At 39.2% G+C, this 12,181-nt stretch overlaps 1 protein-coding gene across 2 annotated transcripts; it reads left to right on the top strand.

The window, feature by feature from the left end:
• The first annotated feature begins 2,271 nt into the window (after positions 1-2,271).
• PARP2 (poly(ADP-ribose) polymerase 2) lies at positions 2,272-11,871 on the top strand. Of its 2 annotated transcripts, none has more exons than XM_079128555.1 (16): positions 2,272-2,405; positions 3,372-3,512; positions 3,819-3,889; positions 4,521-4,571; positions 6,136-6,232; positions 6,665-6,740; positions 7,459-7,561; positions 8,416-8,578; positions 8,837-8,975; positions 9,726-9,789; positions 9,868-10,002; positions 10,259-10,386; positions 10,521-10,620; positions 10,992-11,090; positions 11,330-11,454; positions 11,572-11,871. In XM_079128555.1, exons 1-16 carry the CDS (start codon positions 2,387-2,389, stop codon positions 11,729-11,731), a joined length of 1,671 nt encoding a protein of 556 aa, XP_078984681.1. In that variant the 5' UTR covers positions 2,272-2,386; the 3' UTR covers positions 11,732-11,871. The 2 variants fall into 2 exon arrangements, with proteins under 2 accessions (XP_078984681.1, XP_078984680.1); XM_079128554.1 differs by having other exon boundaries at positions 2,319-2,429.
• Positions 11,872-12,181: the final 310 nt, after the last annotated feature.

The raw sequence follows: 12,181 nt of genomic DNA, 5'->3' as shown, positions 1-12,181 counted from the left end.
ATATTCAGCCTACCTGATAGTCTCCTGGATTTTTTTTTAATAACCATAATTATACCACATACAAATAATGAGAACTTTTTTTCTTCCTAAATTGTATATTCTCCTCAACACCACCCACACTGGGGATTAGCCCAGGGCCTCACCCAAGTTATAAGCACTCTATCACTTATCAACAAGATCTTTTTAAATTTTATTTTGAAGCAGATTTTTACTAAATTGCCCAGTGTGGCAGTAAATTTGGTATCCTCCTGCCCCAGCCTCCTTAGTAGCTAGGATTATAGGTGTGCACCACTGCATCAGAATAAAATTTACATCTTTTATTTTTATTAGTATTGGGAATGAACTCAGTGGCACTTGACCACTGTGCCACATCCCCAGCTCTGTTTTGTATTTTATTTAGAGACAGGGTCTCACTGAGTTGCTTAGTAACTTGCTTTTTGCTGAAGCTGGCTTTGAACACTTGATCCTTCTGCCTCAGCCTGTTGAACCGTTGTTCTTTCCATAAACAAAAATTGTTAATATAATCAAATGTCTAGATTTTATTTATTTTTAGTATTGGGGATTGAACCCAGGGGTGCTTTACCACTGAGCTACATTCCCAAACCCATTTATTTATTTATTTTGAGACAGGGCCTGGCTAAATTGCTGAGGCTGGTTTCAAACTTGTAATTCTCATACCTCATGCTCCCGAATAGCTAAGCTTACAGGCACTTGCCACTCTGCCCGACATTTTCAATAATTCTTAATAGCAATATAATCAAATTCACCAATATTTTGTCATATTCAATGACTTTTGTGTCTGAAGAAACCATTACCTATCTCAAGGTTTAAAGAACATGTCCATTTTCTGTTTAAGAGGTTTCACATTTTATTTTTTAATATTAGCCTTTAGTTCATCTGTTAAAACACACACACACACACACACACACACACACACACACACGACCACACTCACAACACACTAAACCAAGACACTACTTTCTGGCCTTGATAAGGAAAGCCTGGCTTGCTGGGGCACTGGCTTCCTATCCAGTTTCACGTCACACACTTGCAGTCGCTCTCATTTCTCTAGCCACCATTCTCTCCCCTCCTCCCTAAATGATTCCTTTTATACAACGCAACTCATGTCATTTTCTTAGTGACGAGTTCCCCAATCTGCTTCCCCATTAAAATTTTCCTTAGTACTGTATGTATTTCATTATTGCTTGTTGCAGCTATACTTTCAGATTTGTTTGTGCACTCACTTGATTAATATCGGTATCCAACTACAAGTTCTATGAAGACATGAACTATGTCTATTTTGACTAGGCTCTTTTATCCCAAGAATCCGGCAAGGTGCTCAATAAATGTTTGTTGAAAGAATGAATTGCTAATTGTGAACAATCTTTTTGTCCTGGAGCAAAATCCACGTGAGTCACATTAATATACTGTTGGATTTGATTTGCTAAAATTTTACCTAGAATTCCTGTATGTATGGGTGTGCTTACATATATGAAGTTCTCATTTCTTCTTACTGGGACCATTTTAGCCTAAAAATGTGTTTCTAAATCAGTTACCCAATGTCCTGGCTCCCCGGGAAAACTACTCATACAGACCCTATAAGCCTCGTGATTCTTATGCTGCCAGCGTTTGGAAACTCCTGACCCAAGTCACTAAGTACCAGAGGACCAGCATTCCCATAGGTTTCCTGACCGCTCCCTATTCCCGAAAAGGGAATTACAGTTTTCTTCCGACTTTCCAACATGCCATACATTCAGAATTCCACGTGCCCCAGCTCATGTATGTTAAGGATATCCTGGAAAACATTTTCCTTTAAAAGAGGACGGGGGAGAGTAGTCTGAATTGGGTTATGAGGCCCCGGTGGAGGGTACCTCACCTCAGCCATTGAACTCACTTCGCTGGCCGTGAGTCTGTTCCAAGCTCCGGCTAAGGAGGCATCCGCCGGGCCCCTCCCCAAGGGCGGAGTCCACGGCATCTCCTGCCCAGTCTGCCCTCGCGCGGAGCCCCGTTCTCTGGGAACTCACCTCCCCGAGGTTCAGGGAGGGCCCTGTTAGGGCCGCTTTATGGCCCTAGTCTCAGACCTTCCCAAGGGACATGGGGTAGAGTGACGCAGCGCACTCAGTTTGTGGCCCCACTGATGAGCTTCCCTCCGCCCTATGAGGGAAGATGAGCTCGAGCAGAACTTATAAGGCTCCCAAATGTACAGACATTTATCGGTCATGGTAACTACCCACAACACACAGCGATATGCAAATATAGCAGAGCGTGCCTCCTGCACGGGCCGGTCGTCTTCTCGCCGGAGCGCAGGCGCGCTGCGTGGTGCGGGACTGTGACCCTGAGCCTGCGATTCCTGGGAGCGGACTGATGACGTCAGCGTCTGAGCTCCATGGCGGCGCGACGGCGGGGTACCAGCTATAGCCAGCGGCAAGGTTCGAAGCGCTTGGTAGTGGGCGCGGGGAGCATTGTCCTGGGGCGCGGAATGCTTGAGTCCCGGCAGTCGGAAAAGGAACTGTGCCCACTGCCCTGACTCCTCACTCTTCCTCCTCCCCAGAAACAGCAGTTGACTCCCAAACTAGTTTTGGTTCTAAACTTTTTGTTTTTTTCATATTACAGTTCTTAAATCCAAAAAGGTTTGCGGACCAGTAACAGCTAACGTTGTGCCAGTACTGTTAAAACCGAATGCCATACATTTAAAATATTGTGAAGTGCAGCATTATTTCATGAACCACTAAGTAAGGAAAAACGCTTCAATTAAACCTTGAGATAGAGTTCTTCGTGTAGTACGTTCTCTAAATGCATCGGTCCACTCTATAAATTAGATAGTTTTCTGGTTTAAGGGTAGGTATTTGTGGGGGCAGGGGTGTTTGGCACATCAGAGAAGAGGAAAGCAAGCTTGGAGACTCATGCCTCAGGCGGTGAACCCTGCGATTCCACTTTATTCTGTTAGTTATTTGACTACAATAGCAATGTAAGAAGGATAAGGCCTTCATAAGAATGGCGGTGTGGCAGTTGTTATATCTTTGCAAATTTCCAAAACATCTCTTCTAAAAATTGTTTCCTTGGTACTGGGGTGTGAACCCAGGAGCACTTTACCTCTTAGCTACATCCCCAGTCCTTTTTTATATTTTATTTTGATACAGTGTCACAAGTTGCTGAGGGTCTCACTAAATTGTTGAGGCCTGCCTGGAACTTTTGATCCTCCTGCCTTAACCTGGAATCACTGGAATTATGGCAGGCACTACCACACCTGGCCCAACCATCTTAATCTTTTTTTTTTTTTTTTTTTAATATTTTTTCTTTTTCCAACAAAGGATCAAATTCACTGTACACTCATTCTTTCTTCTCATTGTTCTTGCCCTTGGTCTCTATAGCATTAAATGAAACCAAGAGACTTAACAATGGCAACTCAACAACAGAAGACTCTCCTCTTGCCAAGAAAACTAGAACATGTCAGAAAAAAAATCCTGAAACTGGAGGAAAGGCTGATAAGGACAGGACAGAAGACAGGCAAGGTAGTAAGCCAAGGAGGACATGGGCCAGCTAGATGGTCTGTGGGAGGGGTGAGGGTGATATGTTCTTTAAACTCATTTATTCCTTCCTGGATGATATAATTAATTGATTGCTCTATCCTTGGGCATACCACATTATTAATTTACTTTGTTGAATCTTCATTTTCTTGTATTTGAGATGTATTGAGACCTAGGCAGAAGACCAGGATTACTTGGAAATGTCAGAGTTAGTTGTGATTGATTTCTAATCATGACAGCTACTTTTGATTCCCACATAAGTAATGCTAGTACATATTTCTCTTTCCTCAGAATCTGTGAAAGCCTTATTGTTAAAGGGGAAAGCCCCTGTGGACCCAGAGTGTACAGCCAAGGTGGGAAAGGTGAGAGACTGTGGAACTGATTGTCAGTCCATGATTTGTCAGAGAGCAATGTTCTTTCGTTATTAGGATTCCTCTTTGGGATATTGCTAATGTTCATTTTAGAAATTATCTCTGAAATTTTGCTAATGATTTATTTTCTCCAAAGCTGAGAGAAGTAGTAAGGTTTGGAATTAATAATCAGGATGTTATTATAGTTACTTTTGGGGGTTGCCATCACCCTTCCACAGCTTCTTCTCTTGGAATCAGAAAATGCTATCTTTATTAAGGGCAAACTATCAGTCTAATGAGACACTTCCTTGGAATGACATGAATAATGTTGAATAGGAAAAGGATTTGAAGAATATAGAAGAAAAGCTGCTTTTGGACCAGTTTGTTTTGCGTTTAAATCTTTTGTGTTTCTGTAATTAGAAAAAGACTGACATGTTTTCATTATAGTAATGACAGTAATAGTTTTCATTTAATGACATGTTTTCATTATAGTAATGATAGTAATTGCATTTGCATTTCTATCCCTGAAAGACAGTTGGTGATGGTGTTGGGGAACGAGCCTTGAGACATAAGAAAATTTAGAGCTTCACTTTGGATCTCAGGGCTGAGAATATACTAATGTCATATTTCTTCCTTTCTCTAGGCTCATGTATATTGTGAAGGAAATGATGTCTATGATGTCATGCTAAATCAAGTAAGAGGATCCATTCTATTTATGGGACTTTCTTCTTGATAATTATTGTTGATACCCAGATCTTTAACTCTGAAATCCCTTCGTTTAGCTACTTGTTGTTAAACTCCTGAGTACTCAGCTCTAGCACACTGCCAGAGAGTGAAGTCCTCTATGAGATTTTTTTTGCAAACCTTACATCTTTTATTGAACCTATAAACTGTCTTCATATTTTCTTGCACATTATCTAATGGGTTGTTGGCTGGGTTTTTGTTTTGTTTTTTAACTGGCTTTAGGGAATAATTGTATATATGTGGAGAATATCTTTTTGTTTGTAATATAAATTGCTCATGGTTTCCAAATTAGTCATTTGTCTTTTCCTTGTGGTATACACTTTTTGCACATATTGAAGTCTTAAATTTGTATGTAGTTAAATTTATTTCTTATTTTTAATTAAACTTTTCTATTTACTCATTTGTTTTGTGGTTTTGAATAGATAATGTATTTGCTTGGTTACTGTATTTCCTGGTTATCACTTCATATTTGAATTTATTGATTCAACATAAATTTTTAGCAGTTGACTAGTATTCCTTTGTTACTCTTTCTTCCATCGTAAATATCATAAGCACACAGAAAATATCGTAATGCCCCTTCTTGCTCCCATGATTTTATGAAGAAGGTAGGAAGTAGAGATAGGAAAGGGCAGTGCTTTGATAACCAGGATTCAGTCTTCCAGTACTGGCTACTGTGCCTTATCATGGACCACTCTTCACTCTCAGAGTTAACTTACAGATACCTTTTTGGATACTACTCATATTCTCTTTTAATGTCTCCAAGTCAGGTTAGGAATAAGACAGATGTGACAGTCCTATTCCTATTTGTCCCTGTGCAACATTGTCCTACTCTCAGCTTCACTGTCATATTTCTGCAGCTGACAAACCAAAGCTCTCAGAACTATCAGAGTAAGAACTAATCCAAACAAGCAAACACAATAATTATAGACATATGGAGTATCAAAATTGTTTTCATTTGGGCTGGGTACAGTGCTGCATATCTATCATGGGAGGCTGAGGCAGGAGAATTGCAAGCTTGAGAATGGTCTTAGCAACTTAGTAAAGCCCTGAGCAACTTAATGAGACCTTGTCTCAAAATAAAAAGTAGAAAGGACTGGGGTTGTAGCTTAGTAGTAAAGTTATTCTAGGTTCAATCCCCAATACCAAAAAATAAAGAAAAAATATTTTCATTCAGGAAATAATTATAAGGAACGGATTAGGACTTGGAAAACATAGTACTGCTCATAGGTCAGTTGAACAAGAGCAGCCAATCACTGTAAGATATTGAAGTTAGGTAGAGGGTTTTTGGGAAACTTCCAGGCTACCACTTTAATTCCTGAAAATCCGAAGTTTAATATATAAACCCTATTCTTTCTTTATATCCTTACTTTTACAGGAATCTAATTTTTTACCCCATGCTGTCCTTTTCTTTATGGAAATTACTAGCACCTATGACTAAGAATCATTGGTTTATGTAACTTAAACATTTGCAAAACTGTCTCCTTTTATGTTCACTATTCTCTCTCTCATCATAGACCAATCTCCAATTCAACAACAACAAGTACTATCTTATTCAGTTGTTAGAAGACGATGCCCAGAGAAACTTCAGTGTTTGGATGAGATGGGGCCGAGGTAATGACCTGTATTATGGATTTTATGCATTCTCATTCAGAAAGCCAGAAACAGTGTAATGAGTAGCTGAGTTTAAATTGGAAAAGTGGAGACTCTGAAATTTGGGAGGAGCTTGGAAAGCAAGTTAGTCTTCTTGAAGTTGGACAGTGTAGTGGGGATCCTTATGAGAAAGTTCCCTTTGGAAAGAATAAGAGCGATCCTGTGAGGCTGAGAACTCTCCTGCCATTGGACAGCTAGTACTACTCATAGGCTATGGCAGTTAGCAGATAACTTGTGTCAACACAATCAATTCCCTAGTGCTTTCATCTTTCCCTTCTTCTTTCCCTGCTTATTTGCTAGATAATAAGTAGAGAAGCCTTGAGAACTGGTTTGTTTGGAAACTATTCTTAGAGTGCAGAACAGAACATCTTATGTGTGGCATTTACTTTGCAGTTGGGAAAATTGGGCAGCACAATTTGGTGGCTTGTTCAGGTGACCTCCACAAGGCCAAGGAAATCTTTCAGAAGAAGTGAGTAGTAAAAAAAGAGTCCAAAAACATACTTTTATTAGATTGATCTTCTTTTAAAAAATTTTTATAATGAATGAGATTTAACCTAAAAGTGAAGTTTTTCCCACTCTGACAATTAGAAGTAATTCAAATTGTGATTAGAAGACAAATTGTATCCTTAGTGATTAAATTAATAGAGAGCCTTGAAATTAACTAAAACAAGAAGAATCTAACATATTTAATCCACAATAAACAAATACAAGAAATTTGGGGGAAGTAGAGATCATCATGGGGGTAGAGAATATCAAGCTAGAGTTTTAAAAGCTTTTCTTCTCCCCATCCATATTCCCTGGGTTCAATCCCCAGTACTGTATGGTTGGAGAACTTTCAGGAGTCTCTGGGAATATGTTTCATTAGTATTGGATAGATATCTTTTGCTTTAAATCTCATGGTTTCGTGGTTTTTGTGGACCTTTGGGATACCTAAGGATTCTCTCCTCATGGTGAGCCACCACTTATTTTGTTTTGTTTTATTTAATTCCTTTGTTCCAGAGTTTTTCTCTTCAGACTCATAATTTAGAATTCATATTTTTGGAAAGCTGAGATGTAAAGGAGCTCTGGGGTCGTGAGGGGGCATAATAAATTTTTGGAGATTTCTTTTTCTAAGGAAGCAGCTGTAAGTCCATTCCTAGTCATAAACTTTTATTTGTAAGGTCTTCTTACCACCTTGTACTCTACAGATTTCTTGACAAAACCAAAAATAATTGGGAAGATCGTGAGAAGTTTGAGAAGGTGCCTGGAAAATATGATATGCTACAGATGGACTATTCCACCAATACTCAGGTAAACTCTAACTACTTTTGGGGGAAAACTGTCTCCACTTACTCAGGGAAAAGTCTAGCAGGAAGGCTCATAGCAGCCCAAGACCAGACAGGTCAGAATATCTTGAGTCATTGCTGTTTCCCACCTCAGAGGTAACTGTCACTTATCTTCGTGATCTCAAAGGGGCAGAAAGAGTGAGACTAGAGTGTGCCTTTTTAGTCCCTGCTCTGTTATTTACTAAAAGTAACAAAATCTGAAGCCCTGTTTCCAGAATTCTAATGTTAGGGACCAAGAAAGGAGTAATGCATAACAAAACTGAAACAACTACATTTAAAATTGTTTTCATTTCCAATTCTGTAGCATTGTAAAGAAATTAACACACTGAGATGTATCAGAAGGCTGAAAACTGTCATATATATGAAATAGAGAGGTTTTCGAAAGCCAGGCCTTGTGGCACATACCTGTAATACCAGCTCCTGGGAGGAGGATCACTAGTTCAAGATCAGCCTGGGCAGCTTAGCAAGAGCCTACCTCAAAAAAGGGTTGGAGATATCAGTGATAGATTGCTTTCCTAGTATACATGAGGCCCTGGGCTTTAATCCCCAGTACTATAAAAGAAAAAAAATCAGGAAATTTGAAATATAGTAATATGTTTACATACTTAATGACCATCAAGAGGGCCTTTTAGAGTTTCTCTGAGTGTTTAACTGTGGGGCACTTAGAAGTGGAAGTCACATTGGTATTCCAGTGGGTTAAGAATGGAATGTTCCTGTGTTCAAGCAGAGACTGATTGAGGGTTACTCTGTAGAACACTTCTTTCAAGGTCCTAAAATATATCCTTTCAGATTTTGTGGCTTTTGTTTGTTTTTCTATAGGATGAAGATAAAACAAAACAAGAGAAATCTCTTAAAACCCCCTTGAAGCCAGAGTCACAGCTAGATCTTCGGGTGCAGGAACTGGTAAAGTTGATCTGTAATGTCCAGACCATGGAAGAGACGATGATTGAAATGAAGTATGACACAAAGAAAGCCCCACTTGGTAGGATTTCACATTCTGTCATATATTCCCTCTTCATATGTCCTAGTTTCTTTAATGGCATATTTCATCACTATGATGATGTAAAGCTTGCTGTGATAGTATCGAATGAAGAACACAAGATTTGGGATAAGAGGTTGTGGGGTGAGGGGAGGAACTATTTTGAAAGTTGAAAAGTCAGAACCTCTGCTGGGCAGGGATGTAAGTACTGTTTACAGGATGGGACCTAATTCAGAGTCTTATCTCTGGTTGGGCCTGCAGGGAAGCTGACAGTAGCACAAATCAAGGCAGGTTACCAGTCTCTTAAAAAGATTGAGGATTGTATTCGGGCTGGCCAGTGTGGACGAGCTCTCTTGGAAGCATGCAATGAATTCTATACCAGGATCCCACATGACTTTGGGTAAGGGCTGTGTTATTCCTTTACTTTGTTTTTCTCCCCATCCATATTCCCTGAATCAAATTAGCAGCAGCTATAATCCTTTAATCTTTTATTCCTAAGGAAATTATCATCTTAAATAGTACCAAAATGATTTATAGATAGCATATTTAATCAGTTTAAAAATATGGGGTGGAATCTTCTGTCCTAATTACAACCATAATCTCTGACCAAGTAGAAGTTACCAGCTAAAGAGAGAATGGGTCTAGCTGTCTAACTACTAAGTAAAACACCATCAGACTTATCACTCCTTTTCTTTAAGGTGACTATAACTATACTAACATCTCTGTGACTCAGATGATACTAGATACATAAAATACATGTTTATCTTTTTTTTTTTTTTTTTTTTTTTTTTTTTTTTTTAACTTTGAGACAGGGTCTCACTAAATTGCTAAAACTGATCTTGCCTCAGCCTCCTGAGTCACTGAGGTCATTGTACCAAGCTGCAACTTATTTTTTAAAGGATCCCATAAAAAAGAAATTCATCTGTAGTCCCAAATGTGAAAATCTATGTAGTTCCCTTTATCCTACTCAGAGTATATATTTAATATCCTTTTATATATTTGAAAGTCTTCATAGATCTCTTTTCAAGTGGGAAATCCCAGTTCCCATGATTTGTTTTCTAAAGGACCAATTTTAAGCCTGCTGTTTTCAGTCATGTTCCTTTTAGACACAAATCAGACAGCTCATTATTGCTTCTATCTTTGTCCTTAGACTCCGTACCCCTCCTTTAATCCGGACAGAGAAAGAACTGTCAGACAAAGTACAGCTGCTAGAGGTGAGGTATATATGGATTTGGAAGTATTAAATCTCTTATCCCAGATTTCCTCACATTGATTCTGTATCTTCTTCTTAGGCTCTGAGAGACATTGAAATTGCCATTAAACTGGTGAAGACAGAACTGCAAAGTCCAGAACACCCATTGGACCAACACTATAGAAACCTACATTGTGCCTTGCACCCTCTAGACCATGAAAGTTATGAGTTCAAAGTAAGAAAAATGGTCTTATACACAAAGATCCTCCTTCCCCCATCTGTTAGTCTCCATTTCTGATAAAAAGCAAATTGTCAAAGACGACAGAATTCTTCTTAGGAGGAATTTGTGAAGGTAGAGCTCTTTCTAACTGCTTTATGAGACCATTTGGGAGCAGAAAGTTCTGCCAAGTTATACCAGAAGCCACAAAGTCTTCAGTTCAGCCCAGTCTCTTTTAGAGTTCACATCAGCCATTTTTTCCACTTATCCACAGGTGATTTCCCAGTACCTCCAGTCTACCCATGCTCCCACACACAATGACTATACCATGACCTTGCTGGATGTTTTTGAAGTAGAGAAGGAAGGTGAAAGAGAAGCCTTCAGAGAGGACCTTCATAACAGGTGTGAGTCCAACTTTGGGTTTCAGAAGACATTTCCTTTTCTGAAATATAGTCAAGGAACTTGGACGGGTGGCAAAGACAGCTATTGGCTTTTTTACATTTATGACCTAGAGTACAATAATGGCTTTTTCTTAGGATGCTGCTATGGCATGGTTCCAGGCTGAGTAACTGGGTGGGAATTCTGAGCCATGGGCTTCGAATTGCCCCACCTGAGGCTCCCATTACAGGTTACATGGTAAGTAGAAATTGAATTCTGGAACGGAACACGGGGAAAAGGTTACAATGATATAGTAGTCCCTTTTTGTTTGTTTGTTTTCTAGATTGGGTTTAGGTGGTACTCCTCCCCAAGAATTAAATCAGAGCTCACTGATAACCCTGTCATCTCTAACTTTGTACCTCTTTCTTTAAATTTCAAAAGGTTTATTTCCAGTTCCCCAGAATAGAGATATAAAATCTTTCTACTCTCTCTGGAACAGAATTGTGAAAGTTAATAGAGAAGGATCTGTACTGTGTTTACAAGAATGGAAAACAGTCAGTGTATGAGGTATCCTTCTAATGTAATGAGTTAATAAGCAGCTGACCTTGGTCTTTGTTTATATATTTCAGTTTGGAAAAGGAATCTACTTTGCTGACATGTCTTCCAAGAGTGCCAATTACTGCTTTGCCTCTCACCTAAAGAACACAGGACTGCTACTTTTATCAGAGGTAAATCAGGACTGCATCTGATCTCTATAGTTTGCTATTAATTCTTGTTTTTCTAGTGAGAAGTTTGACCCAAGAACAAAAAGGTTTACCTGGGATGACTTGAGAAGGGCCAAGTGAAATTTTCATTGCATGAGATTACTAGAGTAAAGGAAGAAAATGCAAATGGGATTATCTGGTTGGCTTACGAGTCACCTAATTCTCAATAGGATGTAGGCATTCAGAGATCTTTTGCTTTGCAGGTAGCTCTAGGTCAGTGTAATGAGCTACTAGAAGCCAATCCTAAGGCAGAGGAATTACTTCAGGACAAACACAGCACCAAGGGGCTGGGCAAGATGGCTCCCAGTCCTGCACACTTTGTCACCCTGTAAGTATTCCAAGCCAAGAGGGCTAGAAGACTTCTTTTGAACAAAAAGACTCTCTGTTTTCTCCACTCCAATTTCTGAACCAAAGACTGATGTTGACATTTTCTTCTATTTGGCAGGAATGGGACTACAGTGCCCTTAGGGCCAGCAAGTGATACAGGAATCTTGAATCCAGAGGGTTATACCCTCAACTACAATGAGTTTATTGTCTATAACCCCAACCAGGTCCGTATGCGATACCTTTTAAAGGTTCAGTTTAATTTCCTGCAGCTATGGTGAATGTTGATATTACATAAACCAGAGAAGATATAATCTTTAGGCAGGAAAATGAGTGGTTTTGTACTTTTGAACTTTTTGATACTTTATGTAATAAAATAAAAAGAGTATAAACCTACTACCGGCTTCCATGGACTTGATTTCTCTAAGCACTTATTCTGACATTAGTATATCTCCATTTCCAGGGCAGAAAATATCCATTGCTCTGTGTATCCCACAGCTAGATGCAGATTACTCAGGATCTTGTTCTTTCACAGTGTAACAACAACCTGTGTGCCCTGAGGGACACTAATGGGGGCAAATGATTTTCTATATTGAATTCAATTTTTCTGCAAACTGGAGTTTGTTTAGTATTACTGTAAGAGGAGTAAAGGTCCCAACGGTTGAATTGTTCCCCTTTTTCCCATCCATATCTTCTTGATTACCCTTTTCCTGTTCATCACCTGTAGAACA

This window comes from Sciurus vulgaris (assembly GCF_902686455.1).
Source record: "Sciurus vulgaris genome assembly, chromosome: 2".
Lineage (NCBI taxonomy): Eukaryota > Metazoa > Chordata > Mammalia > Rodentia > Sciuridae > Sciurus > Sciurus vulgaris.
Note: the sequence above shows the minus strand (reverse complement) of the source record. Positions and strands in the feature narration are given on the sequence as shown.